This window comes from Nicotiana tabacum, chromosome 15 (assembly GCF_000715075.1).
Source record: "Nicotiana tabacum cultivar K326 chromosome 15, ASM71507v2, whole genome shotgun sequence".
Taxonomy (NCBI): Eukaryota; Viridiplantae; Streptophyta; class Magnoliopsida; order Solanales; family Solanaceae; genus Nicotiana; species Nicotiana tabacum.
The window spans coordinates 13,016,054-13,035,401 of NC_134094.1; the positions used below are offsets into that span (position 1 = coordinate 13,016,054).

The window sequence follows — 19,348 nt, forward strand, 5'->3', positions numbered from 1 at the left end:
ATCGTGCTTAAAAGTGATTCTCAACTGGCAGTCAATCAGATACAGAGGACTTACATAGCTATAAAGGCACGGATGCAACAATACTAGGAAAAGGCACTAGAACTTATCAGGCAATTCCAATCATGGAAGATCGTACAAATACCCAGGGAAGAAAACGCAGAAGCGGATGCGTTAGCTAACCTTGCGTCAGTTGCGGAAGTAACAAGTGCAAAAAATGTTATTGTAATACATTTATTTCATTCAGCACTGGACCATGATAAGAATGAGGTAAGCTTTAATAATTTAACCTGGGATTAGAGAAACGAGATTGTTAATTTTTTGTAGTACGGGATCGTACCTGAAGGCAAGAAAGAGTCTCAATTGCTTCGATGAAAAGCTGCCCGTTATTGTTTAATTCGAGGTAATTTATATCGAAAGATATTCAGTGGTCCTTTAGCAAGGTATCTTGAACCCGCTCAAACAGAATATGTGATGAAAGAAGTGCACGAGAGGCATTGCGGAAATCAAGAAGGTGGAAGATCTTTAGTTAAAACGCTAATCAGGGCAGGATACTACTGACCTAAAATGGAAGAGGATGCAAAGAATTTTGTAGCCAAGTGTAATAAATGTCAACGATATGGAAATAATATGCATTGCCCTGCAGAATTATTACATACAGTTATTTCCCCATGGCCATTTATGAAGTGGGGAATGGATATTGTATGCCCTTTATCACAAGCTAAAGGAAAGGTACGATTTTTGTTAGTGTTAATAGATTATTTTTCCAAAATGGGTAGACGCAAGAGCTTTCAAATAGGTACGAGAAAAAGAGGTAAAGGATTTCATTTGGAGAAATATTATATGCCGAATTGGAGTACCAAAAGAAATTGTATGTGATAATGGCCCACAATTTATAGGCTCGAAAATCACAGAAGTTTTTCAAAGTTGGTAAATCAAATGAATAACCTCTTCACCTTATCATCCCGTGGCAAATGGACAAGCTTAGTCGACAAATAAAATTATCATTAATAATTTGAAGAAGAGATTGGAAAAATCAAAAGGCAATTGGCCTGAGGTATTACAAGGAGAATTATGGGCTTATAGAACAATAACAAAAATAACTATGGGAGAAACACCATTTTCACTTGTTTACGATTCAGAAGCTTTAATCCTAGTTGAAATAGAAGAGCCAAGTATGAGATTCACACTGGCGATGGAAGAGTCAAACAATAAAGAATTAAGAACAAATTTGAATTTACTCGAACAAAGAAGAGAAGCAGCTTTAATAAGGATGGCGGCACAAAACCAAATCATAGAACGCTACTACAACAGGAAGGCTCACCTCAGATATTTCAAGATTGGGGACTTAGTTCTCAAAAAGGTTTTACAATCAACAAAAACAACTGGAGCAGGAAAGTTGAACCCAAATTTGGAAGGACCTTATAAAGTTCGAGGTATCGCTGGAAATGGTGCGTATGAGTTAGAAACCATGGACGACAAGGTTTTACCTTCGAGTTGGAATGCTGTTCATTTAAAAAAATATTATTTCTGAGCGAAAGAAATACCCCCGGTCAGGTATCACTTAATTACGATTTTTGTTTTGTACAGTTAAGATTATATTAACAATTTTAGATGATAGGAAAAATATTAGCCCACACCAAATGATGATATTAGACCTGAAAGACACGCGGATGCAAAATTATTCATGGTCTAGGGTTACAACCTTTCTAATGGAAATAAAAAGGGTTAAGCAGTCATTATCTAAAAAATATATACCTCCGAGTCCCGTATGATTTTTCCTTTTCAGAAAATGGACCACATGGAAGGAATAATCAAGTGCTCGAGATTTCATACTTCAAAACTCTAGCACTTGGGGGACTATATATATGAAAGGCAAAGAAGACTAGAAAAGTCAGAATTCGAGTCAAGCCTGGGTCAATCTACCCAACAAATCAAAAGTTAAGAGCAAATCAAGAGCCAAAAACACAAGCCTGATTCAAAAACCTATGATAAAGTATAGACTCGCGGATGTAAATTACAAAATCTTACGAGTACCTAGGTTAAAGGCAATATTTAGTCATGGGTTGCAAGATATACTCTAGAATTTTGTAAAATCTGTTATAAAGAAAACAGTTATGATAGAGTTGTAGATGTTACTTGAATACATGTAAAGTATTATACAGTTTGAAAGTTCAAAAATACAAAACTTCCTCAAATTATTCAAGAAATATGTATGTTCCTACTTCTTCTTTCGTATGTTTACACTAATATGAAGTTGAGACGTCTTCTTCATTAAGTGTCATTTATAAAAGGGCCCTCTTTTATAATTCGTGCTTATTCAAAAAAGTCACGGAGTATTGAAGCATTTTTACATGCAAAATAAGAGAGTAGAACAGAAACTCAAAATAAGATATTATAAGAGTTGAACAAAAACTCAAAAAGTAATATTATATAAACTTGGTTAAAACTAAGTATAAACTTAGTTCAAACCTAAGTATTTGACATTAAAATCCAAAACGGACCAGGGGTAAAACTTCCCAATCATTCCACCAAAAAAAAAACAAAACAACACAATAAAGTTTCCAAACAAACTTTCACTATGTGGCATGTTCCAAACCAGTGCTATCAGGAGGATTCAAGATGGCATCAGCAGCAGCAGCAGAAGGTTCGACTTGAGCAGAAGAGGTTTGAACATTAGCTTCGCCATGAGTAATTTCATCACCCTCAGGAATGCCGACCTCAGGTGAAGTAAAGTTTTGACTCAGTTTTTGCAGAAGAGGTCTCCTTAGTTTTTGCAATTTCAGCAGCTAAGTCAAAGCCTTCCTGACTTGCCTCCATTAAAGTTTTGAGGCACATGTTCAAAAAAGCCCAGCTTACATCAATAATAGCTTTGTCCTCAAAGGCTTCATAATGCCTCTCCCATTGCCCAATTTCAGCTCTCAACGCTTCCTTTTCAGTCAAAACAGCATCATAAGAAGCTTGTAAGGGGGCGAGATCTTCTTGTGTTTGGGTGAGCAATAGAACAAGCTCCCCGACGTAAAATTCCTTTTGGTTAAGCAGTTCTTTCAAACCTTTTATTTCCTCAGTCGCTTTGGAAAGTTGCTAGGCAAATAAAGACTTGAGAAGGTCTTTATCCTTGCCCAATGACTGGAAGAGGCTTTCTCAATCGCCAACTCTACTGCCATTACCTTCACTTGTTGTTCCAAGGTACACTTCTCCTCATCTAAAACTTCTTTTCCAAGCTGAAGGCCTTCAAACTGTTCCTTCCAGTTGTCTGCTTCGGTGCGATAGTCGTTCATTAACTGCTCAGTATGGACAATCCTCTTCATCAGCTCCGTGCCTATTAGGTTGATCTACACGAGAAAAGGAAATGTGATTATCAAATAAAGATGAAAAGAAAATCACAAGCAAAGTAAAAAGCTAAGGCTTATACCTTTAAAGATGAATGGACAATATCATTCATCTATTTAAAGAACTGTGGTGTTCGAATTTGGACTTCTCAACTGGGCCAATTAACGATGGCAGTCATACATCAGCTTGGCCAGATTTCTTCGGAAGATAACCATTCTCGTGGACTTCAATGGTAACTGTTTTCATTATCCTACTATTACTGGAAGAACCAACTTCAACATGAGAAGTGGTAATAGCAGGGGCAGTTGAGGCAGTTAAAACAGCCATGGGTGGAGCAGTGGCAGTAACAATAGGTGCGGGAAACTAAGGATCAGCAGGAGCAGATACTGGAAAAGAGGCAAGAGGCGCTTCCTCAGAAACAAAGCCGAAGTCTTCACTATCAAACCCATGGGAAAAAAGTTTTCTGTAGAGTCACGAAGTGCGACAGTCATCTCTTCATCAGAGCTCACCAAAGTGGCACTTTCGGGCTCATGCATGGGAACAAAACCGGGAAGAGGAGTAGCTTTATCATCCAATGTGACACGTCTCCTAGCTCGAGGATTACGTACTAACGAGCCCTCCTCTCGTTCTTTTTCATCCTCGAAACCGTGAGCTCTATCAGCATTTCTCTTTGATGAGGAACTCAAGATCATCTCTTGAGCCATAGACAGAGAAAGTTTCGATGCAGCAATAGATGTGGCGCTAAAACCCCGAACGGGAAACCCTAGCAAAACAAGAAGTTAGTAAATTTTCAAATAAATATGAAAGCAAGGTAGAAAATTGAAGAGATACCATGAATGTTCACTTTCAAACCAAACCTATTAGAAAGTTACTTCCAGGACCTTCCTTCCATAGGAGCAACAGTTAATAATTTTTCTACCCAAGCACAGAAGTCTGGAATTTCTTCAACAACTTCCATGATTGCTGAAAAGAAAAAAAAAAGAAAACAGTCACGAGATTGTAAGTTCTTTTTTCTTCAATAAAAAAAGAAGAAGAGAGTCTGAAAAGAAACTTACGTGCATAGTTCCACTTTTCTAGAAAATGCATGTTCTCTTCACTCACTAAACCACTTGTGGGAGCAGCAACGAAACAGGCATACCAGCCACGATCCTTGTCATCTTCAAGGCTAACCAAAACCTTTTACTCCTGGCCATGAGAGTAAATACCCAGAACGAAACAACTTGAGAGAATAAATATGAATTAAGTGATAGAAGGTAAAGGGTAAAGAGGCAAAATTAGGCAAGTATCTTAAGCATTCCACAACTCTCCATACGATAGGACCAATCTGTCCTAAGAAAACATTAAAGAAACGGCAAAAATTCTATAATGGCTGGGTCAATCGGTGGTCCGAAGCCTAATGTAAAGGGATATGTGTAAACAAAAGAATAACCAACTTTGTATGAAGTTATCCTTTGATTTGCATTAGGGACTAAAATTGGGAAAAACAATTCCAATGACATTCTATTTACACAAGAGAAATCAAACCCTCAGTAATCTTGGAAGGGTAAACATCAACACGATCATCGGAAGTCATAGAAGTAACTTGGTTTCTAATTGATTAACTATCAGTAAAGAAGGAAAGTTCTGTGGGGATAATTTCATCAACAGTGGGTTCTCGAAGAGGTTCACTTGAATCCCTACTTCTGGCAGAGGATCTATGAGAAGAAGAAGCCCCAGTTCTAGAAGACGAAGGGGTAGCAATACTGGGTTAAGAAGTAGAACGACGAATAGATACAGATCCTAAGCTACGTAATCTACCACCTCTTCTACTCCTGACGGGAGAAGATGAAGGGGGAATTTCATATACTATAACTACTCTAAGAGGATCAGGGATTGGTGAAGATATGGTTCTATAAGAAAATAATACGTGCTGGTGAAAAAGAACTATTATGGAAGAAGAATACTGTAGATTGAAGGTTTTCGTGAAAGCAAAGGCATATGAGGTATTTATAAGAAGAAGCGACTGTCATGTAAAGGGAGTCATGATGGAAACATCATAATGAAATAGTTACTGCATGACTGATACAGCCGCACAAAATCCCTAAAGACTGCTGAAGAGTTGCACACCCAACCAATGAAGCCACGTGGCACGTGCATTAAATGGAAGTGACATACGACGCGTTGGTTCTGAAGAAGATACAATGATACATGTAAAACGACGGCAAAATATTCCCGCCATAAATGTGATCCACTTCACAAATATTCAATTGCTGAATAATTGGCAAGTGGGGGGACAATCTGTATTGGTAAAAATAAATAATACACGTGGAATTATATATGTGGCTGATATAGCAAGACACATGGATCACTAAGAAAGCAACAACTGGAGATTTGCATTAAAAGATCCATGAGTCGTAATAGGTATGAGCAAATCACTCACGAGATGAAAGAGGTACGGTCGTTCGAGCCTGAATTATTAAATGAAGAAACACCGGTAGGATGAATAAAGACAGTAAAGAGGGAAGATTCACGAATCGTCAATTAATGAGGATAAAGGATCATAAACATTACAGAATCTTCATGAACAGTTTACGATTGCCAATTATAACGTCTCATTAATGTCATTAATGCTCATAATGATTCGGTCATAGAAGGGAAGAAACGTTGTACTTGTAGATTCCTATATAAGGGAAGGAGGTTTCACTTGTAAGGACACATTCTAATTATTATTGGAATACAATTACTTTATTTTGCTTTCAATCGATTACTTCACTATTTGTTATATTAATTTCTTATTATTGAGAGAATACAGAATTTCTTGGTTATTAGTAGCAGAAGTACTTCTAAAAATAGGTTTTGACTGAGAATCTAATTTTTTGGTTAAACATCCATATAGATGATATTCTCCTCATTCCATCATCTACTACTTTGCTTAGCTCTTTTGTCACGATCCAAACTACCAAGTCGTGATAGCGCCTATAGTGATACTAGGCTAGCCGACTCTTTACCAAAAATGACACAATATTTCATTTTCAAAATAACTTTCAAGACTTTTAAAAATAAAACTTTCAAAAACAATTCAAATCAAAGAAAATGCAGAAATAAAGGCTCGATATCGGGTGTCACTATTCATGAGCATCTACAATATCCGTCTAACAATACTAAGATTAATAGTTCCAAGGGAGAAGAGTAAGGCTGTGATCGCTGTGCATCTACCTTGCTAACTCCAAATGGATCCGCTATGGATGAAATCAATACTCATTGGTATGTCCAGTAACACATGGATCTGCATACAAGGTGCAGGGAGTAACGTGAGTACGCCAACTCAGTAAGTAACAACCATAAATAAAGGCCGAGCAGTAGTGACGAGCAGTAAAACACATAAAATCCACAGTATGAAATCTCAGTGAAACAACATGCTTTCAAATTAGTATTTGAGTCAAATCATCTCGTAAAAACAACTTTCGGTGAAAAATCATTTATAGATAATTTTTTAACAATTTCAATAGAGGATCAATTCAAAAGAGAGTGAAATAATTAAAACATAAACAGCCCCTCGGGCAAAACATCACTCATATGCAGCCCCTCGGGCAAGCCTCGCAGTCACTCATAAATAGCCCCTCGGGCATACATCACAATCACTCATAACAGCCCTTTGGGTATACCTCACCATCACTCATGCGTCCCAGTCACTCAGCACTCGGCACTCGCACTCAGTAGGTACCTCCACTCACTGGGTGTGTGTACAGACTCCGGAGGGGCTCCTTCAGCCCAAGCGCTATATCAAGCCAAATCATGGCATAAATGACTCAGGCCCTCGACCTATAATAAACATGCTGCGGCGTGCAGCCCGATCCCATATAATATCCTCAAAAATTAGGCCCTCGGACTCACTCAGTCACAAACCTCTCAAGCAACTCGGGCATTTTAGTAAAATAGGGAACTCAACCCAAAACAACTTTCATATGCATCAAAAAAGAGTAATACAACTGAGTTATACAGTAAACAAGTATAATCATGACTGAGTATAGCTTTCAAATCGAAACTATTCGGAGGATAATAAGAAAAGCCCCTGAGGGTCCAAACAGTGCTGGCACAAGGCCCAAACATAGATATTATACAGTTTCAAACAAAATATGCAACTCTATAGTTTCTACGGGACGGACCAAGTCATCATCCCCAACAGTGCACACCCACACTCCCTTCACCTAACATGTGTGTCACCTAAAAATAGTAAAATGATACAAAATTCGGGGTTTTATACCCTCAGGACTAGATTTACAATCGTTACTTACCTCAAACCGGCCAAATCTCTAACCCGCGATGCCCTTGCCTCTAGACTCGGCTTCCAAATGCTCCGAATATAATCAAAATTAGTATATTACCCCCAGGCCCACGTATCGAAATCCGACACAATTTACAAAACTATAAAGCCCATTCACTCACGAGTCCAACCATACCAAATTTATCAAAATCCGACCTCATTTGGCCCCTCAAATCCCCAAATCAAACTCTCCAATTTCCAAGACATAATCCCCTCACTTTCATCACTAATTTCAACTAATTGCATGTTTAAACAACTGAAATTTATCATAATCATGAGTAATAGGCTCAAGCAACTTACCTCAATGAAAACCCCCTTGATTCCCTCTTCAAAACTCTCCAAAAGCTTCAAAATCCTAATAGCATTGGTGAAGAATGCCCAAATATTCGTGAAGTGTGCAATATATACCTTTTGCCCAGGTTTACTACACCTGCGGTCCATATCTCGCACCTTCACGACTGCACATGCGGTCCAAACAACTGCACCTCCGGAAATCACTTATTCCCCAGACTCCGCACCTGTGCCTCATTCCTCACACCTGCGGGCTCGCAGATGCGGCCAACTTTTGCACCTGCGCTCGATGCCCAGCCTTCCAAACTTCCGCATCTGCAGACACAGCCCCGCACCTGCGACCTCGCACCTGCGTCTCCTCTTCCATAGTTGCGGAAGAACACCAGAAACCCAACACCAGCAAAAACAGCAGTTCTGTAACACCACAAATCCACCCGTTAGCCACCCGAAACACACCCTAGGCCCTCGGGACCTCAACCAACAATACAAATGAGTCACATACCAACATATTAACTAAGTCAAGCCTTTGAAACCCTCAAAACAACATCAAAACACCAAATCAACCCTAAGAATTCCTAAACTTCTGAAATTCGCCAACGACGCTGAAACATACCAAACTACGTCTGAATAACTTCGAATTTTGCACACACATCACAAATGACACTATGAACCTACTCCAACTCCCGGAATTCCATTCCGACTCCGATATCAAATTTTACTGTGCCGACCGAAAATAACCAAATTTGCAATTCCGCCAATTCAAGCCTAATTCTACCACGGACCTCCAAATTACATTCTGAATACGCTCCCAAGTCCAAAATCACCTAATGGAGCTATCCAAACCATAAAAATCCCAATCCGAGATCGATTACTCATAAGTCAACATCTAGTTGACTTTTCCAACTTAAACTTCTAAATAAGAGAATAAGTGTCTCATTCCACTCCGAATTCACTACGGACCTAAACCAACCAACCCAATACAACACAATAAAGCTGAGTATTACATAAAGAAGCAAAAATGGGGGAAACGAGGCTAAAACTCTCAGAACGACTGGCCGAGTCGTTACATCCTCCCCCTCTTAAATAAACGTTCGTCCTCTAACGAGTCTAGAAACATACCTGGAGTCTCAAATAGGTGTGGATATCTGCTATGCATCTCCCGCTCGGTCTCCCAGGTGGCTTCCTTCACAGGTTGCCCTATCCACTGCACCTTTACTGAAGCTATGTCCTTTGACCTCAACCGTCGAACCTGCCGATCCAAAATAGAAACCGGCTCCACATCATAAGTCATATCACTCTCCAACTGAACTGTGCTAAAGTCCAAAACATGGGACGGATCGCCAACATACTTCTGAAGCATGGAAACATGAAATACCGGATGCACACTCGACAAACTGGGTGGCAAAGCAAGCTTATAAGCTACCTCCCCTATCCTCTAAAGCACCTCAAAAAGCCCAATGAACCGGGGGCTCAACTTTACCCTCTTCCCAAACCTCATAACACCCTTCATGGGTGATACCTTCAGCAAGACCTTCTCCCCAACCATAAATTACACATCACGGACCTTCTTGTTCGCATAGCTCTTCTGTCTAGACTATGCCGTGCGAAGCCGCTCCTGAATCAATTTTACCTTATCTAAAGCATCCTGAACCAAGTCTATACCCAAGAGCCTAGCCTCACCCGACTCAAACCATCCAACTGGAGATCTACACCTCCTCCTATACAAAGCCTCGTACGGAGCCATCTGAATACTCGACTGATAACTGTTATTATATGCAAACTCCGCGAGTGGCAGGAATTGGTCCCATGAGCCACCAAAGTCAATAACACAAGCGCGCAACATGTCCTCCAATATCTGAATAGTGCGTTCGAACTGCCTGTCCGTATGAGGGTGAAAACTTTTGCTCAACTCAACCTGAGTACCCAACTCTCGCTGCACGGCCCTCCAGAACTGCAATGTGAACTAAATACCTCTATTAGAAATGATGGAAACTGGGACACCATGCAGACAAATAATCTCTCAAATGTAAATATCAGCTAACCACTCTGAAGTGTAAGTAGTACCAACAGGAATGAAGTGTGCAGACTTGGACAGTCGATCCACAATAACCCAAATAGCATCGAACTTCCTCAAAGTCCGTGTGAGCCCAACTACAAATCTATGGTGATCCGCTCCCACTTCCACTCTGGAATATCTAATCTCTAAAGCAAGCCACCCGGTCTCTGATGTTGATACTTAACATGCTAACAATTGAGACACCGAGCTACAAATCCAACTATATCCTTCTTCATCTGCCTCCATCAATTGTGCTATCTCAAATCCTGGTACATCTTCGGGACACCCGGATGGATGGAATATCGTGAGTTGTGGGCCTCCTCAAGAATCAACTCCCAAAACTCATCTATATTCGGCACACATATCCGGCCCTGTATCCTTATCGCACCGTCATCACCAATAGTCACATCCCTAGCATCACCTCATCGGACCCTATCCTGAAGAACGAGCAGGTGGGTCATCATACTGATGCTCCTTGATATCGTTATAAGGAGAAGAACCGGAGACCACACAAGCCAATACCCGACTAGGCTCCAAAATATCCAATCTCACTAGCTAGCCCGCTAGGGCCTGAACATCCAATGCTAAAGGTCTCTCTGCTACCGGAAGACAAGCTAAACTCCCCAAACACTTTGTCCGGCGACTCAAAGCATCAGCCACCACATCGTCGTTCCCCGGATGGGTTATAACAGTGATATCATAGTCGTTGAGAAGCTCCAACCATCTCTGTTGATGCAAGTTAAGATCCTTCTATTTAAACAGATGTTGTAGACTCCGGTGATCAGTATAAATCTCATAATGAACCCCATACAAAAAACGACACCAAATCTTCAAGGCGTGAACAATGGCTGCTAAATCAATATCATGCACCAGATAATTCTTCTCATGGGTCATCAACTGGCGTGAGACGTAGACAATCACCCTACCCTCCTGCATCAAAACACAACAAATGCCTATCCTCGAGGCATCATAATACACGGTATAAGAACCTGAAGCTGATGGCAGAACTAACACTGGAGTTGTGGTCAGAGCAGTCTTGAGCTTTTGAAAGCTCTCCTCACACTCGTCTAACCACCTGAATGGAGCACCCTTTTGTGTTAATTTGGTCAAGGGCAAAGAAATAGATGAAAATCCCTCCACAAAGAGACGGTAATAACCCACCAAACCAAGGAAGCTCCTAATCTCCGTAGATGAGGACGATTTAGGCCAACTCTGAACCGCCTCTATCTTCTTCGAATAGACCTGAATACCCTCATTGGACACCACGTGCCCCAAAAATGTTACTGAACTGAGCCAAACTCACACTTGGAGAACTTTGCATAAAGCTTCTCCTTCCTCAATCTTTGTAATACAATCCTCAATTACTGAGCGTGCTCCTCTTGGCTACGAGAGTACACCAGGATGTCATCAATGAATACAATAACTAAGGAATTCAAATATGGCTAGAATACATTGTTCACTAAATGCATGAACGATGCTGGGGCATTGGTTAGCCCAAAAAACATCACCAAGAACTCATAATGGCCATAACGGGTCCTGAAAGTTGTCTTAGGAATATCAGAATCCTGAATCTTTAGCTGATGATACCCAGACCTCAAATCAATCTTAAAGAACACCTTCGCTACCTGAAGCTGGTCGAATAAATCATCAATACGAGGCAAAGGATACTTGTTCTTGACTGTGACCTTGTTCAACTGCCTGTAATCAATGCACATTCTCATGGAACCATCATTCTTCTTCACAAATAAAATCGGTGCACCCCACGGTGATACACTAGGCCTAATAAACCCCTTATCTAGGAGTTTCTGAAGCTGTTCTTTCAATTCCTTCAACTCCGTCGGTGCTATACGATATGGTGGAATAGAAATAGGCTGAGTGCCTGACATCAAATCAATACCAAAGTCAATATCCCTGTCAGGCGGCATGCCTGACAAGTCTGCTAAAACACATCTGGAAAATCACGGACCATTGGAACAGAATCAATAGTGGGAGTCTCTGCACTAACATCCCTCACAAAAGCCAAATAAGATAGACAGCCATTCTCAACCATGCGATGAGCCTTCAAGTATGAAATCCCCCTACTAGTTACATAATCTATAGAAAAACTCCACTCAACCCTCAAAAATCCTGGCATCGCTAAGGTCACGGCTATGGCGTGACAATCTAGAACAGCATGACATGGAGATTACCAATCCATGCCCAATATCACATCGAAGTCAACCATACTGAGCAACAACAAGTCCACTTGGGTCTCCAGACCCCCAATAGACACCACACATGACCGATACACGCGGTCTACAACAATAGTATAACCCACATGAGTAGATACATAAATAGATAAAACTAAAGACTCACGAGGCATATCCAGAAAATGAGTAAAATATGATGAAACATATGAATATGTGGAACCCGGGTCAAATAATATGGAGGCATCTCTGTGAAGAACTGAAACAATACCTGTGATCACAGTATATGAAGCCATAGCATCTGGTCTGGCTGGGAGTTCATAGAAACGGGCCTAACCACCACCTGATCGACCTCCCCCTCTAGGGCGACCTCTAACTGACTGACCCCCACCCCTAGTTGACTGAGCGGGTGGTGAAGTAACTGGAGCTGAAGTCGATGGCTGACCCCTCTACTGAGATGAACCCCTATAACGACGAGAAAATAGCCTCCACATATGCCCAAACCCTCCACACTCAAAAAAACTCCTCGGTGCGGGGGACGGGGACTGAAGGGAACCCCTAGCACCAGGATAACTGGTAGAAGAACCTGGCGTGGAGGAGTCCAGAACTGATGGAGCACGGGACGAACTCTGAGCTGGGAGGGAACTAAGTGATGAGTGGCCTTGATGAGAACTGTGAGAAACATGCCCCGATAATGCACCACGGTGAACTGGGCAAACTGACTGAGCAGGCATGAATGGATGACCTATGTCGTGCTGGAACTGGCCCCCATATGGAACACCGCTGAATCCACCCTGACCACAAGGCCTCTTAGCCTCCCTCTCACTCTTCTCTTGACCACAGACCATCTCAATCTATTGAGCAATATCGACAACCTCATCAAAAGTAGCACCAGATACTCTCTCTGGTCATAAGCAATCGAAGCTAAAAATTGAGGCCATCTATAAACCTCCTGATCCTCTCCCGGTCTGTGGGAACCAACCAGACCGCATGACGAGCCAACTCGGAGAAACACATATCATACTGTGTAACAGATATGTCACCCTGGCAAAGCTACTCAAACTACCTGCGCAACTCTTCTCTGCGGGACTTAGGTACAAACTTCTCCAAAAAGAGAATGGAGAGCTGTTGCCAAGTAAGGGGCGCTGCGCCAACCGGCCTACGCCTCTCATAAGCCTCCCACCAACTAAATGCAGCCCCAGAGAACTGGAAAGTAGTGAACGAGACCTCACTGGTCTCCAGACAACCTGCTGTCCAAAGTATCCTCTGACACTTGTCTAAGAAACCCTGAGCATCCTCACCCTCAGCACCGCTAAACAACGGAGGTTGGAGTCTCCCAAGCCTCTCCAATCTGAGCTGCTCATCCTCAGGCATAACATGAACTACATAGTCCTGAGCAGCTACAACCGGCTGGGCTGAAGGTACCCCCGGTGTCTGAAGTCCCTGAACAACCTGCTCAGGAGTGTGAGCGGCGGAAGTCTGGGTGCCTGCCCCGGCATGAGAAGTAGTCGCAGCCGTAGTAACTGAGATTGTCTGAGCAAGGCTAGTACACACTAATAAGATCTGAGCTAGGGCCTCCTGAAGGCCAGGGATCACAATAGGCACAGGAGGTGCCTGAGCTGGTCCCGCTGGAGCATCTGCGGCAGGGACCTGATCTTGAGAAACGGGAGGGTCTACAGGTACTGCCTCGGCTGCACCTCTACCCCTACCATGGCCTCAACTATTGCCTCGACCTCTCACGGGCCTAGCTGGTGGTACTGGTGGTTGGTCACCCTGTCCGGTAGTGCAGGTCCTCACCATCTGTGAGAGAATAAAATAATAGAAGTTTAGTTACCAGAATCAATGGATTCGCATGATAATAATTCAAGAATATGAGATTTTTCCTAAGGGTTCTGCGTCCTCTCGAAGATAAGTACGAACGTCTCCGCACCGATCCGCAAGACTCTACTAAACCTGCTCATGACTTATGAGACCTATGTAACCTAGGCTCTGATACCAACTTTTCATGACCCAAACTACCAAATCGTGATGGCGCCTATCGTGATACTAGGCCAGCCCACTCTTTACCAAAAATGACATAATATTTTATTTTCAAAATAACTTTCAAGCCTTTTAACAACAAAACTTTCAAACACAATTCAAATCAAAGAAAATGCGGAAATAAAGGCTAAACTTCGGTTGTCACTAGTCATGAGCGTCTACATTATCCGTCTAACAATACTAAGAATAATACAGTCCAGAAATCCACTAATACAGCTATAGGAAGATAGGAGGGATAAGAGCAAGGCTGCGATCGCCGTGCAGCTACCTTCCTCACTCCAAATGGATCCGCGATGGATGAAATCAACACTTGCTGGTACGTCCAATAACACCTGGATCTGCACACAAGGTGCAGGGAGTAACGTGAGTATGCCAGCTCAGTAAGTAACAACCATAAATAAAGGTCGAGCAGTAGTGACGAGCAGTAAAAAACATAAAATCCACATTATGAAATCTCAGTGAAACAACATGCTTTCAAATAAGTATTTGAGTCAAATCATCTCGTAAAATTCAGTTTTGGTGAAAAATGATCTATAGATATTTTTCAAAAATTTCAATAGAGGCTCAATGCAAAAGAGAGTGAAATAATGAAAACATAAACAGCCCTTCGGGAAAGCCTCATAGTCACTCATAAACAGCCCCTCGGTCATACCTCACAATCACTCGTAACAGCCCCTCGGGCATACCTCACCATCAGTCATGCCTCCCAGTCTCTCAACACTCGGCACTCGCACTCAGTAGGTACCTGCGCTCAGTAGGGGTGTGTATAGACTTCGGAGGGGCTCCTTCAGCTCTAGAGCTATATCAAGCCAAATCATGGCATAAATCACTCAGGCCATCGGCCTATAATAAACATGTTGCGGCATGCTGCCCGATCCCATATAATTTCCTCACAAATCAGGCCCTTGGCCTCACTCAGTCATAAACCTCTCAAGGCACTCGGGCATTTCAGTAAAACAGGGAACTCAGCCCAAAACAACTTTCATATGCATTAAAACAGAGTAATAAAACTAAGTTATGTGGTAAACAGGTATAATCATGACTGAGTATAACTTTCAAATCGAAACCAGTGGGAGCATAATAAGAAAAGCCCCTGAGGGTCCAAACAGTGATGGCATAAGGCCCAAACATGGCATTCAACCCAAGTTATAGGAATTCTTTCTAAAACACATAGATATTATACAGTTTCAAACAAAATATACAACTCTACAGTTGCTACGGGATGGACCAAGTCACAATCCCCAACGGTGCATGCCCACACACCCGTCACATAGCATGTGGGTCACCTAAAAATAGTAAAATGATACGAAATTCGGGGTTTCATACCCTCATGATAAGATTTACAATCGTTACTTACCTCAAACCGGACAAATCTCTAACCCGCGATGCCCTTGACTCTCGACTCGGCCTCCAAATGCTCCGAATATAATCAAAATCAGTATATTTCCATCAATATACTCTAATGGAATGAATTCCACGTAAAAAACTATCAAATTAGACCAAAATCCCGAAATTTGTTCGACCCCCTTCCCCCCAGGCCCACGTCTCGAAAACTAACAAAATTTACAAAACTAGAAAGCCCATTCACTCACGAGTCCATCCATACCAAATTTATCAAAATCCGACCTCATTGGCCCTTCAAATCCCCAAATCAAACTCTCCAATTTCCAAGCCCTAATCCCCTCACTTTCATCCCTAATTTCCACTAATTACATGCTTAAACAACTGAAATTTACCATAATCATGAGTATTAGGCTCAAGTAACTTACCTCAATGAATGGGATGGTGAAGAATAGGAATTTATCATAATCCGAAACTCTCAAAACTCTCCAAAAGCTTCAAAATCCGAATAGGAATGGTGAAGAATACCCAAAAATTCGCGAAATGTTCAATATATACCTTCTGCCCAGGCTTTCCGCACCTACGAGACCGTACCTGCGGAAATCACTTATCCGCCCAGACTCCGCACCTGCGCCTCATTCCTCCCACCTGCGGGCTCGCAGGTGCGGCCAACATTCACACCTGCGCTCGATGCCCAACCTTCCAAACTTTCGCATTTGCGCACATAGCCCCGCGCCTGTGACCTCGCACCTTCGGCTCCCCTTCTGCATGTGCGAAAGAACAATAGAAACCCAACGCCAGCAAAAACTGTAGTTCCTTAACAAGAAAAATCCGCCTGTTAGCCACCCAAAACACACCCGAGGCCCTCGGGACCTCAACCAACAATACCAACGAGTCACATACCAACATTAGAACTAAGTCGAGCCTTCGGAACCCTCAAAACAACATCAACACACCAAATCAACCTCGGATTCAAGCCTAAGAATTTTTAAACTTCCGAAATTCGCGAACGACGCCGAAACCTACCAAAACCACGTCTGAATAACCTCAAATTTTGTACACACGTCACAAATGACACTCCGAACCTACTCCTACTCCCGGAATTCCATTCCGACTTCGATATCAAATTTTCCACTGCCGACCGGAAATCACCAAATTTCTAATTTTACCAATTCAAGCCTAATTCTACCACGAACCTCCAAATTACATTCCGAACACGCTCCTATGTCCAAAATTACCTAACGGAGCTATCTGAACTATAAAAATTTCAATCTGAGATCGTTTACTCATAAGTTAACATCCAATTGACTTTTCCAACTTAAACTTCTAAATAAGAGAGTAAGTGTCTCATTCCACTCCGAATTCACTACAGACCTGAGCCAACTAACCCGATACAACACAATAAAGATGAATAGCACATAAAGAAGCAGAAATGGGAGAAACATGGCTAAAACTCTCGGAACGACTGGCCGGGTCATTACATCTTTGATCAAGACTCTTAAATTTGAATTTTTGATGAATGATTTGGGTTTAATTAATTTTTTTCTTTGTATATCAGTCACTCCTCAAAATAATGGTTATTTTGAGTCACAATCTACATATATAAAAGATCTCCTTAATTATTCAAATCTTCTATCTTCTAAGCATGTTGCCACTCCCATTACTCCTGAATATTTTCTAAATTCAGATGAGTTTTCTCCCTTCTTAGATTCTACTCTTTAAAGGAGTCTAGTTGGTGGTCTTCAACACTTAACTTTTATGCATCCACATATTGCATTTGTTGTCAATCAAGTATCTCAGTTTTTTGCACTCTCCTTTGCTAATTCATTATACTGCAGTTAAATGTATTTTACGTTATTTGCATGGCACTTTAAATCATGGCTTGTTCATTCCTGGTGGTTCAACTGATTGTTTGACATGCTACACTGATGGGGATTGGGCTAGTTGCCCTTCGACTAGACGTTCTACTTCACCTTATTGTTTATTTCTTGGTGGTAATCTCGTATCTTGGTCTTCTAAAAAGCAAAGTGTTGTTTGTCGTTCAAGCGTCGACGCTTAATATAGATAATTTCTCATGTTGCTACAGAGATCACTTGGGTGCAATCATTACTACGGGATCTTAATTTTCCCCTTCAATCTCCTTCCACTATATTTTGTGACAATGTTAGTAGTAGTTATTTGTCTCACAGTCATATTCATCATGCTCGCACTAAACATATTGAATTGACATTCATTTTGTTCAAGAAAAGGTCCTTTCTGGTGCCGTACATGTTCAATATGTCCTAGCTAAGATCAGCTTTCAAACTTGTCACGACCCAAAATCCAGCCATTCGTGATGGCACCTAATTCAACCTGTTAGGTAAGCCAAATGATAGACAACCCAACTCAAACAGGATAACAGAAATCAATAAATAGAATGATTGAGCTCTCTATACAAAAATCTCATGGATTGGTAATAAAGTCTAAGACTTAGAATTTACAAAGCTGGTACGAAATAAATACATCATTTGTTCGAACTACACATAAACGGATTTATAAATGTAGAGCTACCAAGAACAAGAGGCAGTTGTAGTCGGAACGCAAGTACATCTTCAATGCCAGCTCCCGCCATAAATATAAAATATGCACGCAAGGCGCGGAACTGTAGTATGACAACAACCGACCCCATGTACTCAATAAGTCAAAAATCAAACCTTACGTTGAAAGCAGTGACGAACTGGGAAGAAGGTCAGTGTCCCACACCAATAGTCAATATTAACTCATAATAATATGATGGAGGTAGTAAAAGTGATAGCTCAAAAGATATTATGCTTAGCTCATTCACAGTTACGGAAAAGTAGACATGCTTTCCAGTTATAACACTCAAGTCAAGATATTACAACTGGAATTCAGCTAAACATGAGTTTATTAATATAACTGTATTTTCTATTCACAACACTGATAAGTTGGTATTTTACCAACTTATCTTATCTTTAAGCCTATAGTTTTGCTATGTTTGAGTGATAAAATCATGTGTTAAATGTCATTTACTTCAATTTTATAGGTTCTCTGTGATTTAGAAGTGATCATGAAGAAACCAAGTAAAAACGAGTCAAAAAAGAAGTTAAAAAGAAGAAAATCTGGAAAATGGCCTCAGGTGTCGTAATTGCGACTCATTTGTGGGGAATGCGAAGAAACAGACCTGGAAATTACGAGAAATTAATCGCAAATTCGAAGCGGGCCCAATCAAGCATAGTTCCCAAATGCGACAAAGGACCTCACAAATGCGAAGTCAAACCAGACAGTCAAACTTCGCAAATGCGAAGTCCTAGTCGATTTTGCGAAGGTCAACAGGAAAGTCAATGATCGCAAATGCGTAGATCGCGATTCCGTTCTGGACAATTCTATCATTTTACATTTTTTGGCCCTAAACCCATTTAATACCCGACTTAGCTCATTTGTAAAATGTCTTTGACTTATTTTCAGTCCATACACTAGAGATAAAAAGTTTTGAAAGCTAGGGTTCTTGCACACACACTTGGGTCTTGATGATTTAAAGCTTTTGGTTGGGAATTTCTTACCCATTTATGTTCATTTCTTCATTTTCTTATTTTGTATTGAATATTTAAGTGTGTAGTATTTATTTCCAACACTTGAATCTTGTTTATGGAAATATTCATGTTTAAAGTGTGGATTAAATACCTTGTTGTGCTTATGTATTGAATGATTTTTATTTATTTATGAAGTGAGTTATTGTTTCTTTAATTATTCTTGTTCTTTAATGTTTCCAAAGGGATTAGCTAACTCTAGGACTCGCTCAAT

The 19,348-nt window shown here is 41.1% G+C and overlaps 1 protein-coding gene across 1 annotated transcript; it reads left to right on the forward strand.

Annotated features, from left to right (window-relative positions):
- Positions 1-1,102: 1,102 nt before the first annotated feature.
- LOC142169533 (uncharacterized) lies at positions 1,103-2,677 on the forward strand. Its single transcript, XM_075231402.1, has 2 exons — positions 1,103-1,480; positions 2,600-2,677. Exons 1-2 carry the CDS (start codon positions 1,103-1,105, stop codon positions 2,675-2,677), a joined length of 456 nt encoding a protein of 151 aa, XP_075087503.1.
- The last annotated feature ends 16,671 nt before the right edge of the window (positions 2,678-19,348 follow it).